General features: G+C 40.9%; 1 protein-coding gene across 2 annotated transcripts in view; it reads left to right on the forward strand.

The window, feature by feature from the left end:
• The window catches only part of pitrm1 (pitrilysin metallopeptidase 1), a 64,058-nt gene that overhangs the window by 23,990 nt on the left and 21,710 nt on the right, over positions 1-18,358 (forward strand). For both annotated transcript variants that reach the window (XM_048562998.1, XM_059639418.1), the window contains 9 exons: positions 1,797-1,910; positions 2,572-2,668; positions 3,510-3,644; positions 9,223-9,361; positions 10,247-10,363; positions 11,261-11,393; positions 11,543-11,663; positions 13,479-13,555; positions 14,529-14,694. In XM_048562998.1, coding sequence (XP_048418955.1) covers positions 1,797-1,910; positions 2,572-2,668; positions 3,510-3,644; positions 9,223-9,361; positions 10,247-10,363; positions 11,261-11,393; positions 11,543-11,663; positions 13,479-13,555; positions 14,529-14,694 — 1,099 coding nt within the window. The remainder of the gene's footprint in view (positions 1-1,796; positions 1,911-2,571; positions 2,669-3,509; positions 3,645-9,222; positions 9,362-10,246; positions 10,364-11,260; positions 11,394-11,542; positions 11,664-13,478; positions 13,556-14,528; positions 14,695-18,358) is intronic.

Consider the following 18,358-nt stretch of genomic DNA (forward strand, 5'->3'; position numbering starts at 1 on the left):
CAGTTCCAACACTCTCCCTCCACCTGGACACCTCCCTCTGGCCTTTTCCCTGCACTTGATCTATTCATTGAGAACTTGTCAACGTGATATTAGTTGCCTCAATTTTTCTGGTCCCCCCCCACCCCTCCCACCCACCCAATCCAACCTATCAGCCTCTGAACTGACTACATTCCGTGCACTCAGATCAAACCCTGACTTTGTTTTTAAGCCTGCCGATAAGGGTGGTGCTGTTGTAGTCTGGCGTGCTGACCTCTACATTGTGTAGACTGAGCACCAGTTCTCAGGTACCTCCTCCTATCTGCCCTTGGACCATGACTCCACCATGATGCATCAGGCCATTGTTTCTGCTATGGTAACTGATCTCATTTCATCTTGTGACACCTCCCCCTTCCCTTACTGCTTCTCCAGCAACTTCTGTTTTTGTTCCTGATTTATAGCATCTGTAGTTCTTTTAGTTTTCATCAAATCAAACAGATTCCCCACCAACTATTTTAGAGCAATAGTCGTGGGTGTACAGACTTTCTGGGATGAAAGTACTTCACATTACAGCAGAAGACCAAAATTGCTCAGACTTCTCAAAGAGCTTGAGTCCAAAATTTCCTGTTTCCAGTGACTCAACATCAGAATCATGAATACTGATCAAATCACGTTGATAACATGAATGAAAAGCTCCTGAATTTTGACATGCAGCACAGTGGCTCAGTGGTTAGCACTGCAGCCTCACAGCGTCAGGGAGCCGGGTTCGATTCCAGCCTCGGGTAACTGTCTGTGTGGAGTTTGCACATTCTTCCCATGTCTGCGTGGGTTTTCTCCGGGTGCACCGGTTTCCTTCCACAGTCCAAAGATGTGCAGGCTAGGTGGATTGGCTGTGCTAAATTGCCTATAGTGTTAAGGGGTGTGTGGGTTATACGGGGATGGGTCTGCGTGGGATGCTCCAAGGGGCAGTGTGGACTTGTTGGGCCAAAGGGCCTGTTTCTACACTGTAGGGAATCTAATCTAATCTAAACTGTGTAGTAGCAAGATTTGAAAACAATTCTTGTGAAAACCTACACAAAACAGGACTCATTGTGGTATGGGCGTCCATGTTTGACAGAACAAAATTAAAGTCAGTGGTAATTTTTAAAGTTAAAACAATGCCAAAAAATAATGTTTGCTACACAGGCTTTAGTGCATGCCCATGACTGTGGTTGAATGGATGGAGGTGGAGTGACCTTGTGGATCGATAATGTTTGGAATGAACATTCTTGTTGGTGGTCCACAGAAAAAAAGCTTATTAGCGTAGGACACCTTCTGAACCGATATAACCAATGGAAAAAAGAAGTACCTGCAAATAAGTAACATCCAGATTCCAGATGCTGTAAAGTTTGTGCTTTAGCCTTCTGGATATGTGCTGTGACTAGCTATGCATAACCATACACTACATGGAATTAATCGATGATTTATGTTTCACAAAGAGTGCAAACATATGTGCTGCCCTGCATGATACTTTATGTACTTTTAACAACAAATTGTGGGATGCTAGCGTGCATAAGCATGGATCAGAAACTAAAAGCACCAGATCAGATTGAGGGTGGGGTCCTTACAATCATGTCATAGAAAAGGAATTTGACAATTTTTTAAATATCTTGATAGTTGTTGAAGGAATCTCTGAAAAAGAGAATTAATTTGATAAAATTGGGATAAAATGTCATGTTGATTAAATTTGTATTATCGGTACTACATTTTTTGCCAAACAAATGCCTGCTGAGTTTTGTGGGTTCTTTAGTCACTTACAGTAAATATGTTTTGTTTTCCAGATATGACGGCAGCACAAGAGAGGCTTGCTTTAGTGTAGGGCTACAGGGTATCGCAGAGCAAGACATTAAAGTTGTGAAAGAGATCATCGCCAAAGTAATAGATGAAGTAATTGAGTATGTAACTTATTCTATAAACTCGTGTTTTTGGTTAATTTCAGGAGCACAACATACTGATGTTATAGCATTTAAATGCTGAAATGATGCCACGCATTTACATATCCAATATGTTGCTTTCCTGTCTCAGGCATCTTAATTTTCCTTTGAGATGATGCTCAAGGGAGGCCAGTGTTTCTCTCACTAGAGGAAAGACATGTGTATGAATGGTGATCAGCCTTTCTGTTCCTTTAGTCTGGGTCAAATGTTATAAGTGGAAATTTCCATCGCTACTGTTGATGTGTTTCCAAAGAGACCCTGCAAATTTGATGTGAATAACATACATATTTGTAATGGATTCTAAGCAATGTATAGTGAAATGTGGTTTTAATACTATCTTTCAAATGTTAATCAGGTCTTGAGTGCAATATTGGGTGTGTTGAACTCTGGCCCATCCAGATTGCACAGAGATTGTTACTTGCAGGCCAACTGACTGAATTTCTTGGTATAAAAGAATGAGCGATCTGTTTGACAGTAATTGAATAAAATTGATAGCTTACCACAGTATAGATTCAACGCTCGTGTCAGAAGCATATATTATTATAAATATTTGCTTGCATGTTTATTCACATGATTAAAATACTTCTTTGAAAATACATTTCCGTTTATCTTTGTATGCAAGGAATGGTTTTGAGCAAGAAAGGATTGAAGCACTCCTTCACAAGCTTGAAATTCAGTTGAAACACCAGACCACCAATTTTGGACTTGCATTGGCATCAGTAAGTTTTTTTTATCTACTTTAGCCACAGGATGGCATTCTAACCTGACATTACCCCATCAGTACTTGTAATGCATGTTGAGAATATTTCCAGTCAGTACACCACAAGATGGTGCTAGAAGCTAACAATCTGCTGTATGTTGTTCATTGATGTCTAATGTGGTCAGAATTAGTTAATTCTGAAGTATTGAAAGACAATATTTTAAAGTGGTTCGCATCAATTCTTCAGCAACATGTTTTAAACTGAAGTTCGGTAGCAATATGGAAAAAATTGGCTGAATGGCAGAAAGCAAAGTGTAGATGTCATAGAATCATATGGCACAGAAGCAGATCTCTCAGTTCAACACTCACCTGACATCCCAATCTGACTTTGTCCCATTTGCTAGCATTTTGCCCATGTCTGTGTAAACCCTTCCTATTCATATATCCATCCAGATACCTTTTAAACATTGTAATTAGACCGGCCTCCTCCACTTCTTCTGGGAACTCATTCCATACAGGTACCAACCTCTGTCTGAAAAACTTACCCTAAAGGTTCATCTTAAATTTTCCCCTTTCACCTATGTCATCTAGTTTTGGACTTCTCCCATCCTAGAAAAAGGGCCTAGAAAGTTTGGCTTTCTGCAAAAACTGCTGTGTGAACGTAAACTTTAATAAGTAACCTTGAAAGTTGAATTGCCCTATTGGATAAGAAAATGATTAGTTGTAAAGTTGCCTTTTTTAAAAAACTGTAGTAATGTCAGTTTTATAGATGTGATTTTATTCTGATTCAGGTTGCCAGCATTCAGACATTCTTTAACTGTTGATCCTGTTTTTCCTTCTTGCCCGTTCTCGGAATCTAGTACATTGCTGCAAATTGGAATCATGATGGCGATCCTGTGGAGATGCTTCAGATCAGTGAAAACATGGCCAGGTTTAGGCAGTCATTGAAAGATAATCCACGCTTCCTACAGGATAAAGTCAAACACTATTTCAAGGTAAATGCCAAAGGAATTATGAGCTGGTTTAGGATCTTTAATTATAGCTGTTAAGCTTTGTCTGTTTCAGCTGCATTTAGTTCCCCTCTAGTGTTCTGCTCAACCATTTTTCTGTTAGTGAAGCATTCTATGTAAACTCAGGAGATTCTCAATTATAGATTATTTTTGACTTTTATTTCATTCTAAACACTATTTTAAGAATTGTAATAAGCAATTTTATTTTCTGGGAATCGTTGAAATTATTCACATGACATTTCTTGTGGGAAAGAGTAATTATTGCTGAATTCATTACGCAGTATTCTATTTACGCTGGGAAACTACATTTTGAATTCATTTTGGAATTTGGATATAAATTTGAAATCTTCGGAATATATCTTTTAAAGCATTGTGAAATGACTGAATATAACTGCAGCATTTTGATCTAGTGACAGTGAAGGGAAGCCATCATAGAATCCCTATAGTGTGCGAACAGGCCCTTCAGCCCAACGAGTCCACACCGATCCTCAGAGCACCCACCCAGACCCATCCCCCATAACCCACCTAATGTGCACTTTCGAGAACACTTTGGGCAATTTAGCATGGCCAATCCACCTAACCTGCACATCTTTGGACTATGGGAGGAAACCGGAGCACCGAGAGGAAACCCATGCAGACACAGGGAGAACGTGCAGATTCCACACAGACAATCATCCAATGGTGGAATTGAACCCGGGCCCCTGGTGTTGAGTCAGCAGTGCTAACTACTGTGGTGCCTAAGGAAGGAAAAGCAATATGGTTCCAAGTCAGAATGGTGTATGGCTTGGAGAGGAACTTAGAAGTGGTAGTGTTCCCAAGTATCTGCTACCTCTGTCCTTCTGGTGGTTTCCACTTCACTCTTTCACAGGTTGGAAGGTGCTGTTTTTAAAGAGCTATTAGGAGTTACCGTGGTGTACCTTGTAGATGGTACTAGTGCCACTCTGTCAATAGTGAAGGTGGTGGTTGGGGTGCCAGTCAGGTGGACTGGTTTGGCCTAGATGGTGTTGAGCTTGAATGGTATTGGAGTTGCACACATCCAGACAAGACTTGAAAGTATTCCATCATAATCCTGACTGTATGTTTTAGATGGTGGTAAGGCTTTGAGAAGAAGGAAAGTGAGTTATTCTGCACAAGTCTGAGCCTTTGACTTATTTTGTAGTGACTATATTGATGTTTTTAAAAAATTGGTTTATTTATGAGATGATAATGTTGCGACTGGACCAGCATTTATTGTTTATTCATAATTGTTCAGAAGCCGGTTAAAATTTAGCCACAGTGCAGTGAACATGGAATCACATTATTAGGTTAAACCAGATAACAAGTATGTAGCTGGATGAACACAGAAGACCAAGCAGCATCTTAGGAGCACAAAAGCTGACATTTCGGGCCTAGACTCTTCATCAGAAAAAGGGTCTAGGCCCGAAACGTCAGCTTTTGTGCTCCTAAGATGCTGCTTGGCCTGCTGTGTTCGTCCAGGTCCACACTTTGTTATCTTGGATTCTCCAGCGTCTGCAGTTCCCATTACACCGAACAATGGTAGATCACCTTGTCTGAAGGAGATTAGGAATCCACATGGGCTTTTATAACAATTGACGGTGATCACCATTGGATTATCTTTTTCTTCTAGAATCTTCTGATTTCAAATTTCTCTATCTGTCGGTGTAGCATTCAAACCTTAGCCTGGGGTTCTGACTTATTAGTCCGGTGATATCCACTTTGTCACTGCCATCCACTGGCAGGTCCAGTTTATCTTATTATCAGTGGTAATCCCAAGACTATTGATAGTGGAGGATTCAGCATTGATAATGCCATTGAACATCAGGTGCCATTTTTATTTGAGATGGCAATTATTTGTCATATCGTTGACTTGGCTGACACTTGATATGAACTAATTAGTTTTGCTCAATGCAGACACAAACTGCTTCACCATGACCTTGAAAATTCCCACGTCTAACTTTATGGTAGAAGACACATGTCATTAATGAAACAGCTTAGCATTGGGCCGAGGTCACTTCCCTGAGAACCTCTGCAACCATGACCTAGAAATAGACTGTTTTACTACCAACACTTCAGTGTCTTGTTTTTACAATTTATAGTTGCTTAGATAGTTCTGATTAAGCCAGTTTATTCATGAAAAATAGCATTTTCATTTTAAACTTTAGAAGAGACTTATTGGACTCTAAAGATTAACTTTGTGTCTCACTTTATAGTTGCTGCCTGACTTTCTCTAGCACTTCACGTTTTTATTTCAGATTTCCAGTAAGTACCATACTTTGCTTGTATTCGACTTTACTATATGGTGCTGAAGTTGCTTGTAGGCATTGCTGTGGGAATTGCAGGTCCTCTTTGCTGAAAACCGTAGGACATAAGACCATATGGCTCGTCAGGGGCAGCAATGGCCTAGTGGTAATATTGCTGGATAGTTAATCCAGAGACCCAGATAATGTCCTAGGGACCAGCTTTTGAATCCTGTAATGGTAGATGGTGGAATTTTGAAGTCAATAAAATATCTGGAATTAAAAACCTAATGATGACCTTGAATCCATTACTGATTGTCGGAAGAATCCATCTTGTTCAGTAATGTCCTTCTGGAATGGAAGCTGCCATCCTTCCCTGGTCTGCCTACATGTGAATCCAGACCCACAGCAACGTGGTTGACTCTGAACTGCCTCTGGACAATTAGAGATGAGCAGTAAATGCTGGCCTAGCCCGTAAAGCCCTGATCCCACAAATGAATTTTTAAAAAATGTTTTTGTCTACTCATTTAACTTGTTTATGTCTCTCTGTATGCTCCTTTTGTCATTCTCACTGTTTGCTTTTCTATCTATTTTAATGTTAGTACTTTTACAAGTCATAAATATGTTATATAAACGAAAGTGGCCCTAGCACTGATCCTTATTACACTTCATGAGCTACAGGTTGCCATCCTAAAAATGACTCCTTCCTTTATCCTAACTCTTAGTTAACCAATTCTCTATCCAGGCTACTAACACCAATACCATGGGCTTTAAATTATTAAATACTCATGTGTGATGCCTTATCAAATGCCTTCAGGGAATCCAAAATACATTCCTTGTTCCTGTTTAGGTATCCTGCTTGTTATCTTTTCAAAGAACTGTAATAAATTTTTCAGGTGTGATTTCCTTCATGAAGCCACGCTGACTCTGCCTTGTTGTATCATGTGTGACTAAAGGCTCTGGTATTACATTTTTTATTATAGACTGTAACATTTTCCCTAAGGATTCTTGGATGATTATTACTATGTCTTGAGGCACTTCTTTTAAAATTCGAGGATGCATCCCATCTGATCCATGGTTTTAATAAATTTATGATTCAAATTCTGTTCAGGAATCATCTATGTCATTTTGTCAAAGAATGCTGTTAAGTTGGTCATGCAAAATCCATGAATTAACTTTGATATCTTCACTGATTCATGTTTTGGAATTGTTTAGTAATTTCACTCTCTAACCCAGAACTTTAGGGTTCATTCCTTATATCCTGTTTTTTTGGAGAGGAATTTTAACACCCCTTGAGTCGTCTTGTATATTTTTCTGCTCAAAGAAGCATTGTCAATACACTGACCCTAAACGACACCTCTTCCTCCGTTTCATTGGCACCACTTCGTGCTCCCACGAGGAGCTCAAACAGTTCATCCCCTTTACCAACGCCTTCTACCCCAACCTTAAGTTCACCTTGGACCATCTCTGATACCTCTGTCTCCTTCCTGGACCCCTCTATTTCCATCTCTGGCAACCACCTCGAAATCGATATCCATTTCAAGCCCACCAACTCCTACAGCTACCTAGAATACACCTCCTCCCACCCACCTTCCTGCAAAAATGCCATCCCCAATTGCCAATTCCTTCGCCTCCGCCACATCTGCTCCCAAGATGAGGCATTCCACTCCCGTATATCTCAGATGTCCTCGTTTATTAAGAACCGCAAATTCCCACCCCTCAGTGGTCGAGAACGCCCTCATCTGTGTCTCCCACATTTCCCGCAACTCATCCGTCACAAACCCTCCCCACAATAATAACCAAAACAGAATCCCCCTTGTCCTCACGTACCACCCCACCAACCTCTGGATCCAATGCATCATCCTCTGACACTTCTGCCATCTGCAATCTGACCCCACCACAAAAGACATTTTCCCTCCCCACCCTTATCTGCTTTCCAGAGGGACCACTCTCTCCGGGACTTCCTTGTTCACTCCACACTCCCCTCCAGCCCCACCACACCTGGCACTTGTCCTTGCGAACACAGGGAGTGCTACATCTGCCCCTACGCCGCACACGTCACCCCCATCCCAGGCTCCAAGAAGACTTTCCACATCAAACAGATGTTCACCTGCACATCTGCTAATGTGATATATTGTATCTGCTGTTCCCAAGTGGCTACCTCTACATCGGGGAAACGAAGCGGAGGCTTGGGGACCACTTTGCAGAATAACTATGCTCAGTTCGCAATAAACGACTGCACCTCCCGGTAGCGAACTATTTCAACTCCCCCTCCCATTCCTCAGATGACATATCCATCCTGGGCCTCCTGCAATGCTACAATGATGCCACCCGAAGGTTGCAGGAACAGCACCTCATATTCCGCTTGGGAACTGTGCATCTTAATGGTAATGTGGACCTCTCAATTTTCAAAATCCCCCCTCCCCCATCGCATCCCAAAACCAGCCCAGCTTGTCCCCGCCTCCCTAAACAGGCCTTCCTCCCACCTATCCCCTCCTCCCGTCTCAAGCCCCACCTCCATCTCCTACCTACTAACCTCATCCCGCCCTCTTGACCTGTCCGTCCTCCCTGGACTGACCTATCTCCTCCCTAACTCCCCACCTGCACTCACCTTTACTGGTTCCATTCCTGCCTCTTTGACCTGCCTGTCTCCTCTCCACCTATCTTCTCCTCTATCCACCTATCTGCCTCCCTCCCTCTCCCTATTTATTTGGGGCAGCACGGTGGCACAGTGGTTAGCACTGCTGCCTCACAGCGCCAGGGACCCGGGTTCAATCCCATCCCCAGGCGACTGTCTGTGTGGAGTTTGCACATTCTCCCCGTGTCTGCGTGGGTTTCCTCCGGTTTCCTCCCACAGTTCAAAGATGTGCAGGTTAGGTGGATTGGCCATGCTAAATTGCCCATAGTGTTCAGGGGTGTGTGGGTTATAGTGGGGTGGGTGTGGGTGGGATGCTCTGAGGTTCAATGTGGACTTGTTGGGCTAACGGGCCTGTTTCTACACTGTAGGGATTCTAATTTCAGAACCCCCTTCCTCTCCCCCACTTCTGAAGAAGGATCTAGGCCTGAAACGTCAGCCTTTCTGCTCCTCTGCTGCTTGGCCTGCTGTGTTCATCCAGCTCTATACCTTGTTATCTCATTGTCAATAATAATTAAGTTTTTTTTATCGTCTGCTTCCATTAGATTCTTTGAGTGATAATCAGTTCCTATTATTTTCAGTATACATGGTCAGCTCAAAGTGAAAGCTGCACTTTTATGTGAAGGCCAGGTATTTCTGAAGAATTTTTGTTTTCTTTTATCATAATTAGTGGTATTTTGTTGCATTACAGGAAAACCCTCACCAACTGTCCTTGTCAATGAGTCCAGGTGAAAGTTATTTGGAGAATCAAGCTCAACTTGAGAAAGAAAAGCTACAAGAGAAGGTGAATTCTCTGTCTATGGATGAAAAGAAAGAGATCTATAAAAAAGGTTGGTTATTTTTGTCAAGGCTGGTGTAATGTTGCCACATTTGAGTTGTATTCATTGTTTCCTTTTTGCTCCTGCAAGTTTTCAGTATTGTTCTGGAGCAGCAGGAATTTCCATAGTATGTCACTCAAATGGTTGGTCGAGCCTTCATTGCCAGGTCTTTGTTTCAACTGCAGGGATGTCACTGGTTGTGTTATCACCCGTTGTACTTTTTTTTGCCAGCACTAGGATCACTAGCTGTGCATACCAGCCACCAAACATGACATCTATCTATCTGTGCATTTGTTTGAGTTGTACCTCTGCGCATCAAGCCATTTCAGCGGCACGGTGGCTCAGCAGTTAGCACTGCTGCCTCACAGCGCCAGGGACCCAGGTTCAAATCTATCCTCGGGCAACTGTTTTTGTGGAGTTTGCACGTTCTCCCTGTGTCTGTGTCGGTTTCCTCCAGGTGCTCCCACAGTCCAAAAATGTGCAGGTTAGTTGGATTGGCTATGCTAAATTGCCCATAGTGTTCAGCGATGTGTAGATTAGGTGGGTTAGATATGGGGAAATGCAGAGGTAGGGGAATGAGTCAGGTTGGGATGCTCTTCAGAGGGTGGGTGTGGACTTGTTCGGTCAAATGGCCTGTTTCCACTCTGCAGTGATTCTACAATTCTGTGAAAACAACTTTTAAATACTTGTGTATAGAAGGATACTTGTTCAAAATTCATAATATTAAGATTGTCCTTAGCATTCTGAAGCATAGTTTTAAATATTCTAGCAGTCTAGTTTGATTATTACTGTAGTTAAATGCTGTATTGTTTTCTCCCATTTTGCAGAACTCTAATTTTGAATATATTCAATTCTTATGCACATTGAGTTATTGCACAACTCTTTCTATTTCCTCAGGGCTGGAACTGATTACTGCACAAAGCAGACCTCAGGATGCATCCAGTCTCCCAGCGCTTAAAGTTTCTGATATTCAGCAAACATTTGCATTGACACCTGTAGAGATGACATACGTAGGTACGGCTTGTTAAAAATCAGTACAGGATTGTCATGCAAGAACAACCTTTTAAACTTTCAGTTTAGTGCAACCTTGCTACTGTGCTAATTCAAAGCAAAAGCAGTCAATTTACCCATGGCTGTGTTGGCTTTCTGCATATGACACATTATTTATTTCTGTAAGATCCTTGCCTTGTAAACCTCTAAGATAGGTGAACTTGTTCACATCCAATTCAATTTTGCCAGTACTGATAGAGGGTCTGGCATGTGACTTCCAGGAGCTGGAAAATGTTACTTCAGGCCAATAGTAAGTCTGTAGCTATTTAGGAGAAACTGCAAATCAGACTATCATCTGAAACTTCTTTTTCAGAATTGTATACAAAAGAACGCGTCAGAGCACGTAAATGATTTTGTTTTTTGGAGAATCGTTGATCGCAGTCTTGTTTTAGTGTAATTGTGAAAGATGTGATTGAAAAATAACTCCAGAAAGATGGTCATGGCTAGGTTTAATAGGTCACTTTTTTAAAAAAGCCTTTGCTAAAAGTAGATGATTTTTAGATTATGAGCAACCAACTATTAAACTTGTGTATGACAAATTCAGTACTGATTGGACAGAATTATGAATGATAAGATACCGAGGCAATGAGGCGAACGATTAGTTTGAGTTATATGTCGAGAGTGAGAGAAAGATATTGCAAATTGAATATCAGAACAGTGCTACACTGGCAGAGCTGCAGGTAAAGAGGAGAATTTAAATATTGGGGGCTGAACTCTCATTTTTAAAATTTGAAGTAAAATATGAGAAACATGGTTGATTTCTGTTTTTTGAGCCGTTGTAGAACTACATCAAATGTATCACTTGAAATTTGCCAGTTTTGGCTACAGGTAAAATCCTCATTCAGCTATATTTTGTTTCAGAGGATGAGGTCCCTGTTCAGTATTGTAGTCAGCCCACCAATGGAATTGTTTATTTCAAGGCTTTCACTAGCCTTAACACGTTACCTGAGGAGCTGAAGCCATATGTACCATTATTCTGCAATGTGATCACAAGGTAAGTTGATGGAGCACCCAGTCATGTGGTGACGATTATATTTGTTAAATTTTGATGATATGATTGTTAAATGAGTTTATGAATTGACGATGCGTTTTAAAAACTAAAGATCCATTTGCCGCCTTATTTTGAATATTTTCTTTATTCAGGATGGGCTGTGGGAGCCTTGATTACAGACAACAAGATCAGCAGATAGAATTGAAAACTGGGGGAATGTCTGCCTCACCTAAGATTCTCCAGGATAACGATAACTTAGATATGTATGAACAGGTACAACCCTTAATGTATTTTACAGCAGAATGTAGTTCAGGAGCCAGTGACTATTTTAGTTTGTAGTTGAAAGAAAGTATTCTCCTCAGCTTTAGAATAACTAGGCAACACTTTGCATATCTATTTGCAGTTACATCTCCCAAACATGTAGGAGTAATGATTGAGGACTGTGCAGTGAGCAAAATGTAAGTCTCTTAATGACGATAAAATTCATAAAATATGTGGCTAATTGCAAGTTGGAGATGACACATTGCGAGAAATGATAGTTAGCATTGCCTTAGAAGAGACATGTACATGGTTAACTAGTCTGGAGAGCAAAGGGAGATGGGAAAACTACTTTGCTGCCCCTTCTGAATATTAGATGGTGATACTTAATTTTCATTCAAGGCTGAACACAAAAGCTGGATAATTTTTTAGCTTAGAATTCTACGATTCTGACGAGACTTCAGTCGTGATGCTGGAATGGTGTTAGGGCTCTGAGCCTTTGCAGTATCTAGTGCGTTCAGCCTTTTCTTGATATCACGTGGAGTGAACATAATTGACTGAAGGCTGGTACCTATGATGCTGGGGACCATTGGACGTGGCTGAGATAGATCATCCGCTTGGTCCTTCCGGTTGAAAATTGTTGTGGGTTCTTCAGCCTTCTCTTTTGCACTGATTCATGTCTGAATGTGGCAGGACCAAGAGCTTAGATCTGATCTATTGGTTGTGAATTGCTTAGCTCTCTCTATCAATTGCAGCTTATGGCGTTTGGTATGCATGTAGAACTGTTTCTTAGTTTCACCAGGTTGACACTAAGTTTTAGGTATGCCTGGTGCTGCTCCTTGCATGCCCCCTTACACTTGCCAGTGAAATAGAGTTGATCCTTTGACTTGATGGTAATGGTTGAGTGAGGGATATGCCAGGCCCTGAGGTCGCAGGTTGTATTGGAATGTTATAGTGCTGTTAATGATGGCCCAGGCCACCTCATGGGTTGAGTCTTGAGTTGCTAGATCAGTTTGAAGTCTGTCCCATTTAACACCATTATAGTGCCACACACTATAATAATAAGGTGGGCTTCTGTCTCCACAAAGTCTGTGTAGTAGTCACTCTTACTGATGCAGACACATCTATCCATGACAGTAACTTACCAATCTGTAAGGCTGAAGTCAAGTACGTTTTTCCCTCCTCCTATTGGTCCCTCATCACCTGCTGTAGACCCAGTCTAGCAGCTGCATCCTTGTGGACCTGACCAGCTTGATCAGTAGAACTGTTATCGAGCCACTCTTAGTGATGGACATTGAAATCTCCTCCCCAGAGCACAGTCTGCACCCTTCCCACCCATAGTGCATCCTGCACTTGTACTGATTCATCAGCTGAGGGAGAGTGCTATATGAAGTCAAGTTTCTTTGTGTTTACCTTGTAACCATGAAATTTCAAGGGGCCTAAATCAATATTGAGAACTTGGCAGTTTTTTCGCATGCTTGATCGAAGGTTGTAGTGACATCAGGAGCTGAGTGGCCCTGGCAGAATCAAAACAAGGCATCAGTAAGCTTTGTTTGAATTCCATTAGATTTATACGGTGTCAATAAAAATAAAATAATTCAGTCATGTTTGTATAATGGCCACTTGTGTAAATTGCATCCCTTTAAAGCATCTAAACATGGCTAAAAGTGCCCTACCACTATTTAATTTAATTTTCATTATTGTCTTAAAGTGCCAGATAGTTTCCTTGCACTATTTTTGTGTTTCATTGCTGTTTATATTTTCTCGTATGTGGAAAACATTTTCCATCATATTTTCAAAATTTTAACTAACTTCCTTCCTTTGCAATAGGGAGTGTTATTTACTTCTCTTTGTTTGGAGAGAAACCTGCCTGACATGATGCGCCTCTGGATGGATATATTTAACAAGTACGTCTGATTAACATTTTATGCTTTATACATGTGTGGAACTGGGTAAATGGAAGTTTTGCAGCTGTTTACAGTTGTTATTGGCCTTGATTGCCTGGGACATGTCGGTGGACGCACCTCAATGGACTTGGTTATGTTCCAGTGCTAACATTTACACTTCCGTCGTTATGACTGATCTGCGAAAAATCAGCAGGAACTAAGAATTTGCCTGATCAAGTGTGGTCTAATGTACATAATGCTCACTAGTATTGTTCAGTATAACTATTGAATCAATTGATATTGTCTGGAACCCTAATTACAATAGTGATATGTAACACTGCAAGTAACTTGAATGTTTAATTTATTTTTGTCATGGAAAAGAGGGCAGTTATTGGATTGCTAATCAGCTCATATGATTAAGACTCCTGATTCATTATTGCTAACTGCTGTAGTATGCTCTTGACGTGCTATGATCTTTTCGAACCTTTCCTCCCGCATAACCGCAATTTGTTTAGTAACCTAACATACATTCAATATTTGACTGCTTTCTTGGTTCTCTGAAGTGTGCAGTTATTATTTGGAGAATAGCTGGTGGTTAATACCTTTCTATCAAGGTGAGAAATTTTGAAGTCCATCAACCCTGACCATGGATAAATGTCGGAAGATTGTATCAATGACCCTTTTTTTGTCATTCTGATTTAATTTAACAGACACTGATAATGACTGGATTAACATAGTAACCAGAACAGAAAGTATATCTGCTAAAAATACAAATAGCTTGGATGGAGAAAGAGCTGAAGTGTTTTATTTACAGTAATTAGGCTTGTGGTTGTGCTGTGCAGTTGAACACCTTGAATACTTTTGGATAACATGGAATTGAAAAATAATAGGTTTCAAAGATTCCTAATTAAAAACTCGATCTGGAAACTTTAAATATTGAACTACTCAGCGACACAATGGATTTCTGAGTAAATAATGCATGTGTATTTTGCAGCCCACGTTTTGATGATGAGGAACATCTAAGAGTGTTAGTAATGATGGCGGCCCAGGAACTATCAAATGGAATTCCAGAATCTGGACATCTGTATGCGGCAGTTCAAGCTGGCAAGACATTGACAGCAGCAGGAAGATTGCAGGAGATGTTTAATGGAATAAGCCAGGTAAAATTAGAAGTCATTTCACATGGTGATTTTTCCTTTATCCAATGCTGTTCCCTAACCCTACCCCCAGAGGATTCTATACACAAATAAGAAAACAGTAGTTAAACTGTTGAGCACCATTCGTGCCTCCTCAGATGCTGAAGCAGCCCGTGTTCAAATGCAGCAAGATCTGGACAGTATCCAGGCTTGGGCTGACAAGTGGCAAGCGATGTTCGTGCTACACAAATGCAAGGCTATGACCATCACCAAAAGGAGAGAATCTGACCATCACCCCTTGCATTCAATGGCGTTACCATCACTGAATCCCCCACTTTCAATATCCTGGGTGTTATCATTGACCAGAAACTCAACTTTACCACATAAACACAGTGACTACAAGAAGCTAGAAATACTATATTGAGTAACTCACCACCTGACTCCTCAAAGCCTGTCCACCATCTATAAGGCACAAGTCAGGAGTGTGATGGAATACTCTTGCCTGGATGAGTGCAGCTCCAACAGCATTCAAGAAGCTTGACACCATCCAGGACAAAACAGCCTTGACTGGCACCACATCCACAAACGTTCACTGCCTCCACCACCAACGCTCAGTAGCAACAGTATGTACTATCTTCAAAATGCACTGCAGAAATTCGCCAAAGGTCCTCAGACAGCACCTGCCCAACCCATGACCACTTCCATCAAGAAGGACAAGGGCAGCAGACATTTGGGAACGCCACCACCTTCAAGTCCCCCTCCAAGCCACTCACCATCCTGACTTGGAAATATATCGCTGTTCCTTCACAGTTGCTTGGTCAAAAGCTTGGACTGCAGCGGTTCAAGAAGGCAGCTCACGCATCACCTCAAGACCAACTAGGGATGGGCAAGAAATGCCAGCCAGCCAGTGACACCCATATCCCACGAATGAGTAGAAAAAAAAATGACAATTTGTTCAGTGTAATTTATCCTTTATTGTTTTTCAAACAGTTCGTCATAATTAGCGCTAGTAATTGAGTTTGGAATGCAGAAGACATATAAGCTAGATAAGAAAGAAGTGAATTTAGTTGGGCTACATGGTATACATGTTGATGCAAGAAATGAGAGGGATAACACAGAGGAGCTGAGGGTACAGAAAGGCATTGAAGAGTATGATAATATAGTAATCACCGAGACTGGGTTGAAAGATGGACAGGATTGACAATGCAGTGTTATTTCTTATCGAGTATTCAGTCGATAGAAAGAGTGAGTTGCAATATTATTCAAGAAATCAATTATAGAAATGAGGACGGATGATTTCTTGGCAGGATCATTGAGGCCAAATGGATAGTGCTTTAGAAAGAGGCATAAAGAGGCAAATATGCTCTTGGATGCGTACTATACAATCCCAAACAGCCAGCGGGGGATAGAATATCAAATATGTCATCAAATTAATATAATAAGATTGTTATAGGGGATTGTTGCCATCCGTATATTAACTGGAATAGTTTTAGTATACAAGGTAGGGATGGAGCAGAATTCTTCATTGTATCCTGGAGAGCCGCCTTGATCAGAATGTGGAAAGCCCAGGAAGGGGGAGGGGTAGTTCCAGACCTAATATTCAAAAATCAACCTGGATAGATGGAAGACTTGACACTAGAGCATTTTGGAGATTTATTTAGGATTGTTACGGAAAAGTATAAAGAGACGAGCAATAAAAGTTCTATGGGAATTCTAATTGGGAAAAGCTAATTTTATTCTGATAAGATATAATTTGGCCCAACTTCAAGCTGCTTCTAGTACAAAACTGTTAGAACAGTAGGAGGAAATAGTGAGAACAGAGGACCAGTGTTTCTGTAAAGAGAGGGAATCCTGAATGTCGAAGAACTTGAAGGTTAATTGAGGACGGAGGCGTCATAGTTGGGAGAAACTTTCTTTTGTGGAAGAACTGAGAACTAAAGAAAAATGACTTGTGATATTTAGCAAAAGAACTAAAGCTGCCATGAGCAAACTATTTTACGTAATGAAGTCAGAATCTGGAATACACTGCCTATGCATATAGCAGAGACCTATTCAACCACAATTTTTAAAAGGAAACTAGATAAGCATCTCAAGGAAAAGTAAATTCAGAGCTAAGAGAAAAGAGTGGGGTATGTGGACAAAGAAAATTTCTGTTGCAGAGAGTTGGCATGAGCTAAACAGACCAGATAGTGATTTCTCATGCTATAACAATTCTAAGTTTCTGAATCTAAATCTATATGTCTTTGGTAAAAACCATGAAACGCAATAGACTCATTGCTGAATCTTGCAGAGCTTACCTAGAATCAGTCTCCCGGTCACTTGAATACCCATTGACCATTACAACATGCTTTCTAAGACTGAGTGAATGTTTGGGCTCATTTACCCACTTTCCTTTGGATCTCAAGAGTTTTTAATTTTCTGACCATTACAACTTTGTCAAAGCCTTGTTAAAAATCCATGTGGTCTGGATCATATGTTCATCATTCCTTATGCCACCTATAGAAATTCAATCATCTAGTGCAGTGAAGGTTTACTAGGCTGATTCTGGGGATGGCAGGTCAGATGTATGAGGGGAGATTGACTGGGTTAGGATTGTTTCTGCTGAGTTCATACGAATGAGGGGGTTCTCATAGAGACTTATAAAATTCTATCAGGACTGGACAGGGTGGATGTAGGGAGGATGTTCCCGATGGTGAATGTGTCCAGAACCAGGGGTCACAGTCTGAGAATTCGGGCTAGACCATTTGGGACAGAGATGAAGACATATTTTTTCAACCAGAGAGTGGTGAGCCTATGGGATTGATCACCACGAGAACTAGTTGATGCCAAAACATTGAATGTATTCAAGAGGCGACTAAATATAGCACTTGGGGCAAATGGGATCAAAGATTATGGAGAGAAAGCAGGAGTAGCCTCTTGAGCTGGGGGATCAGCCATGATCGTGAAGAATGGCGACCTCGCACTTGTATCTTCTATGTTTCTGTAACCATCCCCTAACACATCTGTGCAAATTGTCCTTGGTTAATCTGCTTTTTGTTTTCTAATTAGCAATTTATACTTTGAGTTTTCTTAAATGTATTGCTCACCAGCGGTGTTGTGAATGGCTAGCCAGTAATCACTCGAGCTTTGCCTTCCTTCCGTTTTGTTAATGTTGACCAACTCTTTGCAGCACCGGGAGGATTGGAAAGTGATAGTCTGAACTTGCACTGTTCTTATCCTTACTTAGTACACTGAAAATTTTTTGATCCAGGCAGTGTGATTTATCGTATTTCATTTTCTCCTTCATTGTTTTTCCCATCCAATATTCTGATTCTTGAACACCAATGTCTGAATTTTCATCATTTTTTGTGAAAAGATCTGAATTATCTAAATGCTATGTCCAGGTGGTGCAAAGAGTGAGCATGCACAAATGCTCAAGTGAAATATGTACCAGACATGTTTAATGTGACTGATCAGAAATGAGCAAATGCACAATCTGCAGTATTTGGTTGATATTAATTCAAAATGATGTGTGATGTCAGTGTGCTTGGCTGTGGGATAGGGATCATTTTATTGTGGGTTGAACTGTGTTCAGAGAGACGTGGTAGATCTTGAATGTTTGACTTCAGTTTTTTATACTTGCAGCTTCTTATTTCTTGGCTGAGAATTTCTTCACTGTTTCTTGTCTGTTTACTATTTTATTCTTTGT

Source organism: Stegostoma tigrinum, chromosome 2, assembly GCF_030684315.1.
Source record: "Stegostoma tigrinum isolate sSteTig4 chromosome 2, sSteTig4.hap1, whole genome shotgun sequence".
NCBI lineage: Eukaryota > Metazoa > Chordata > Chondrichthyes > Orectolobiformes > Stegostomatidae > Stegostoma > Stegostoma tigrinum.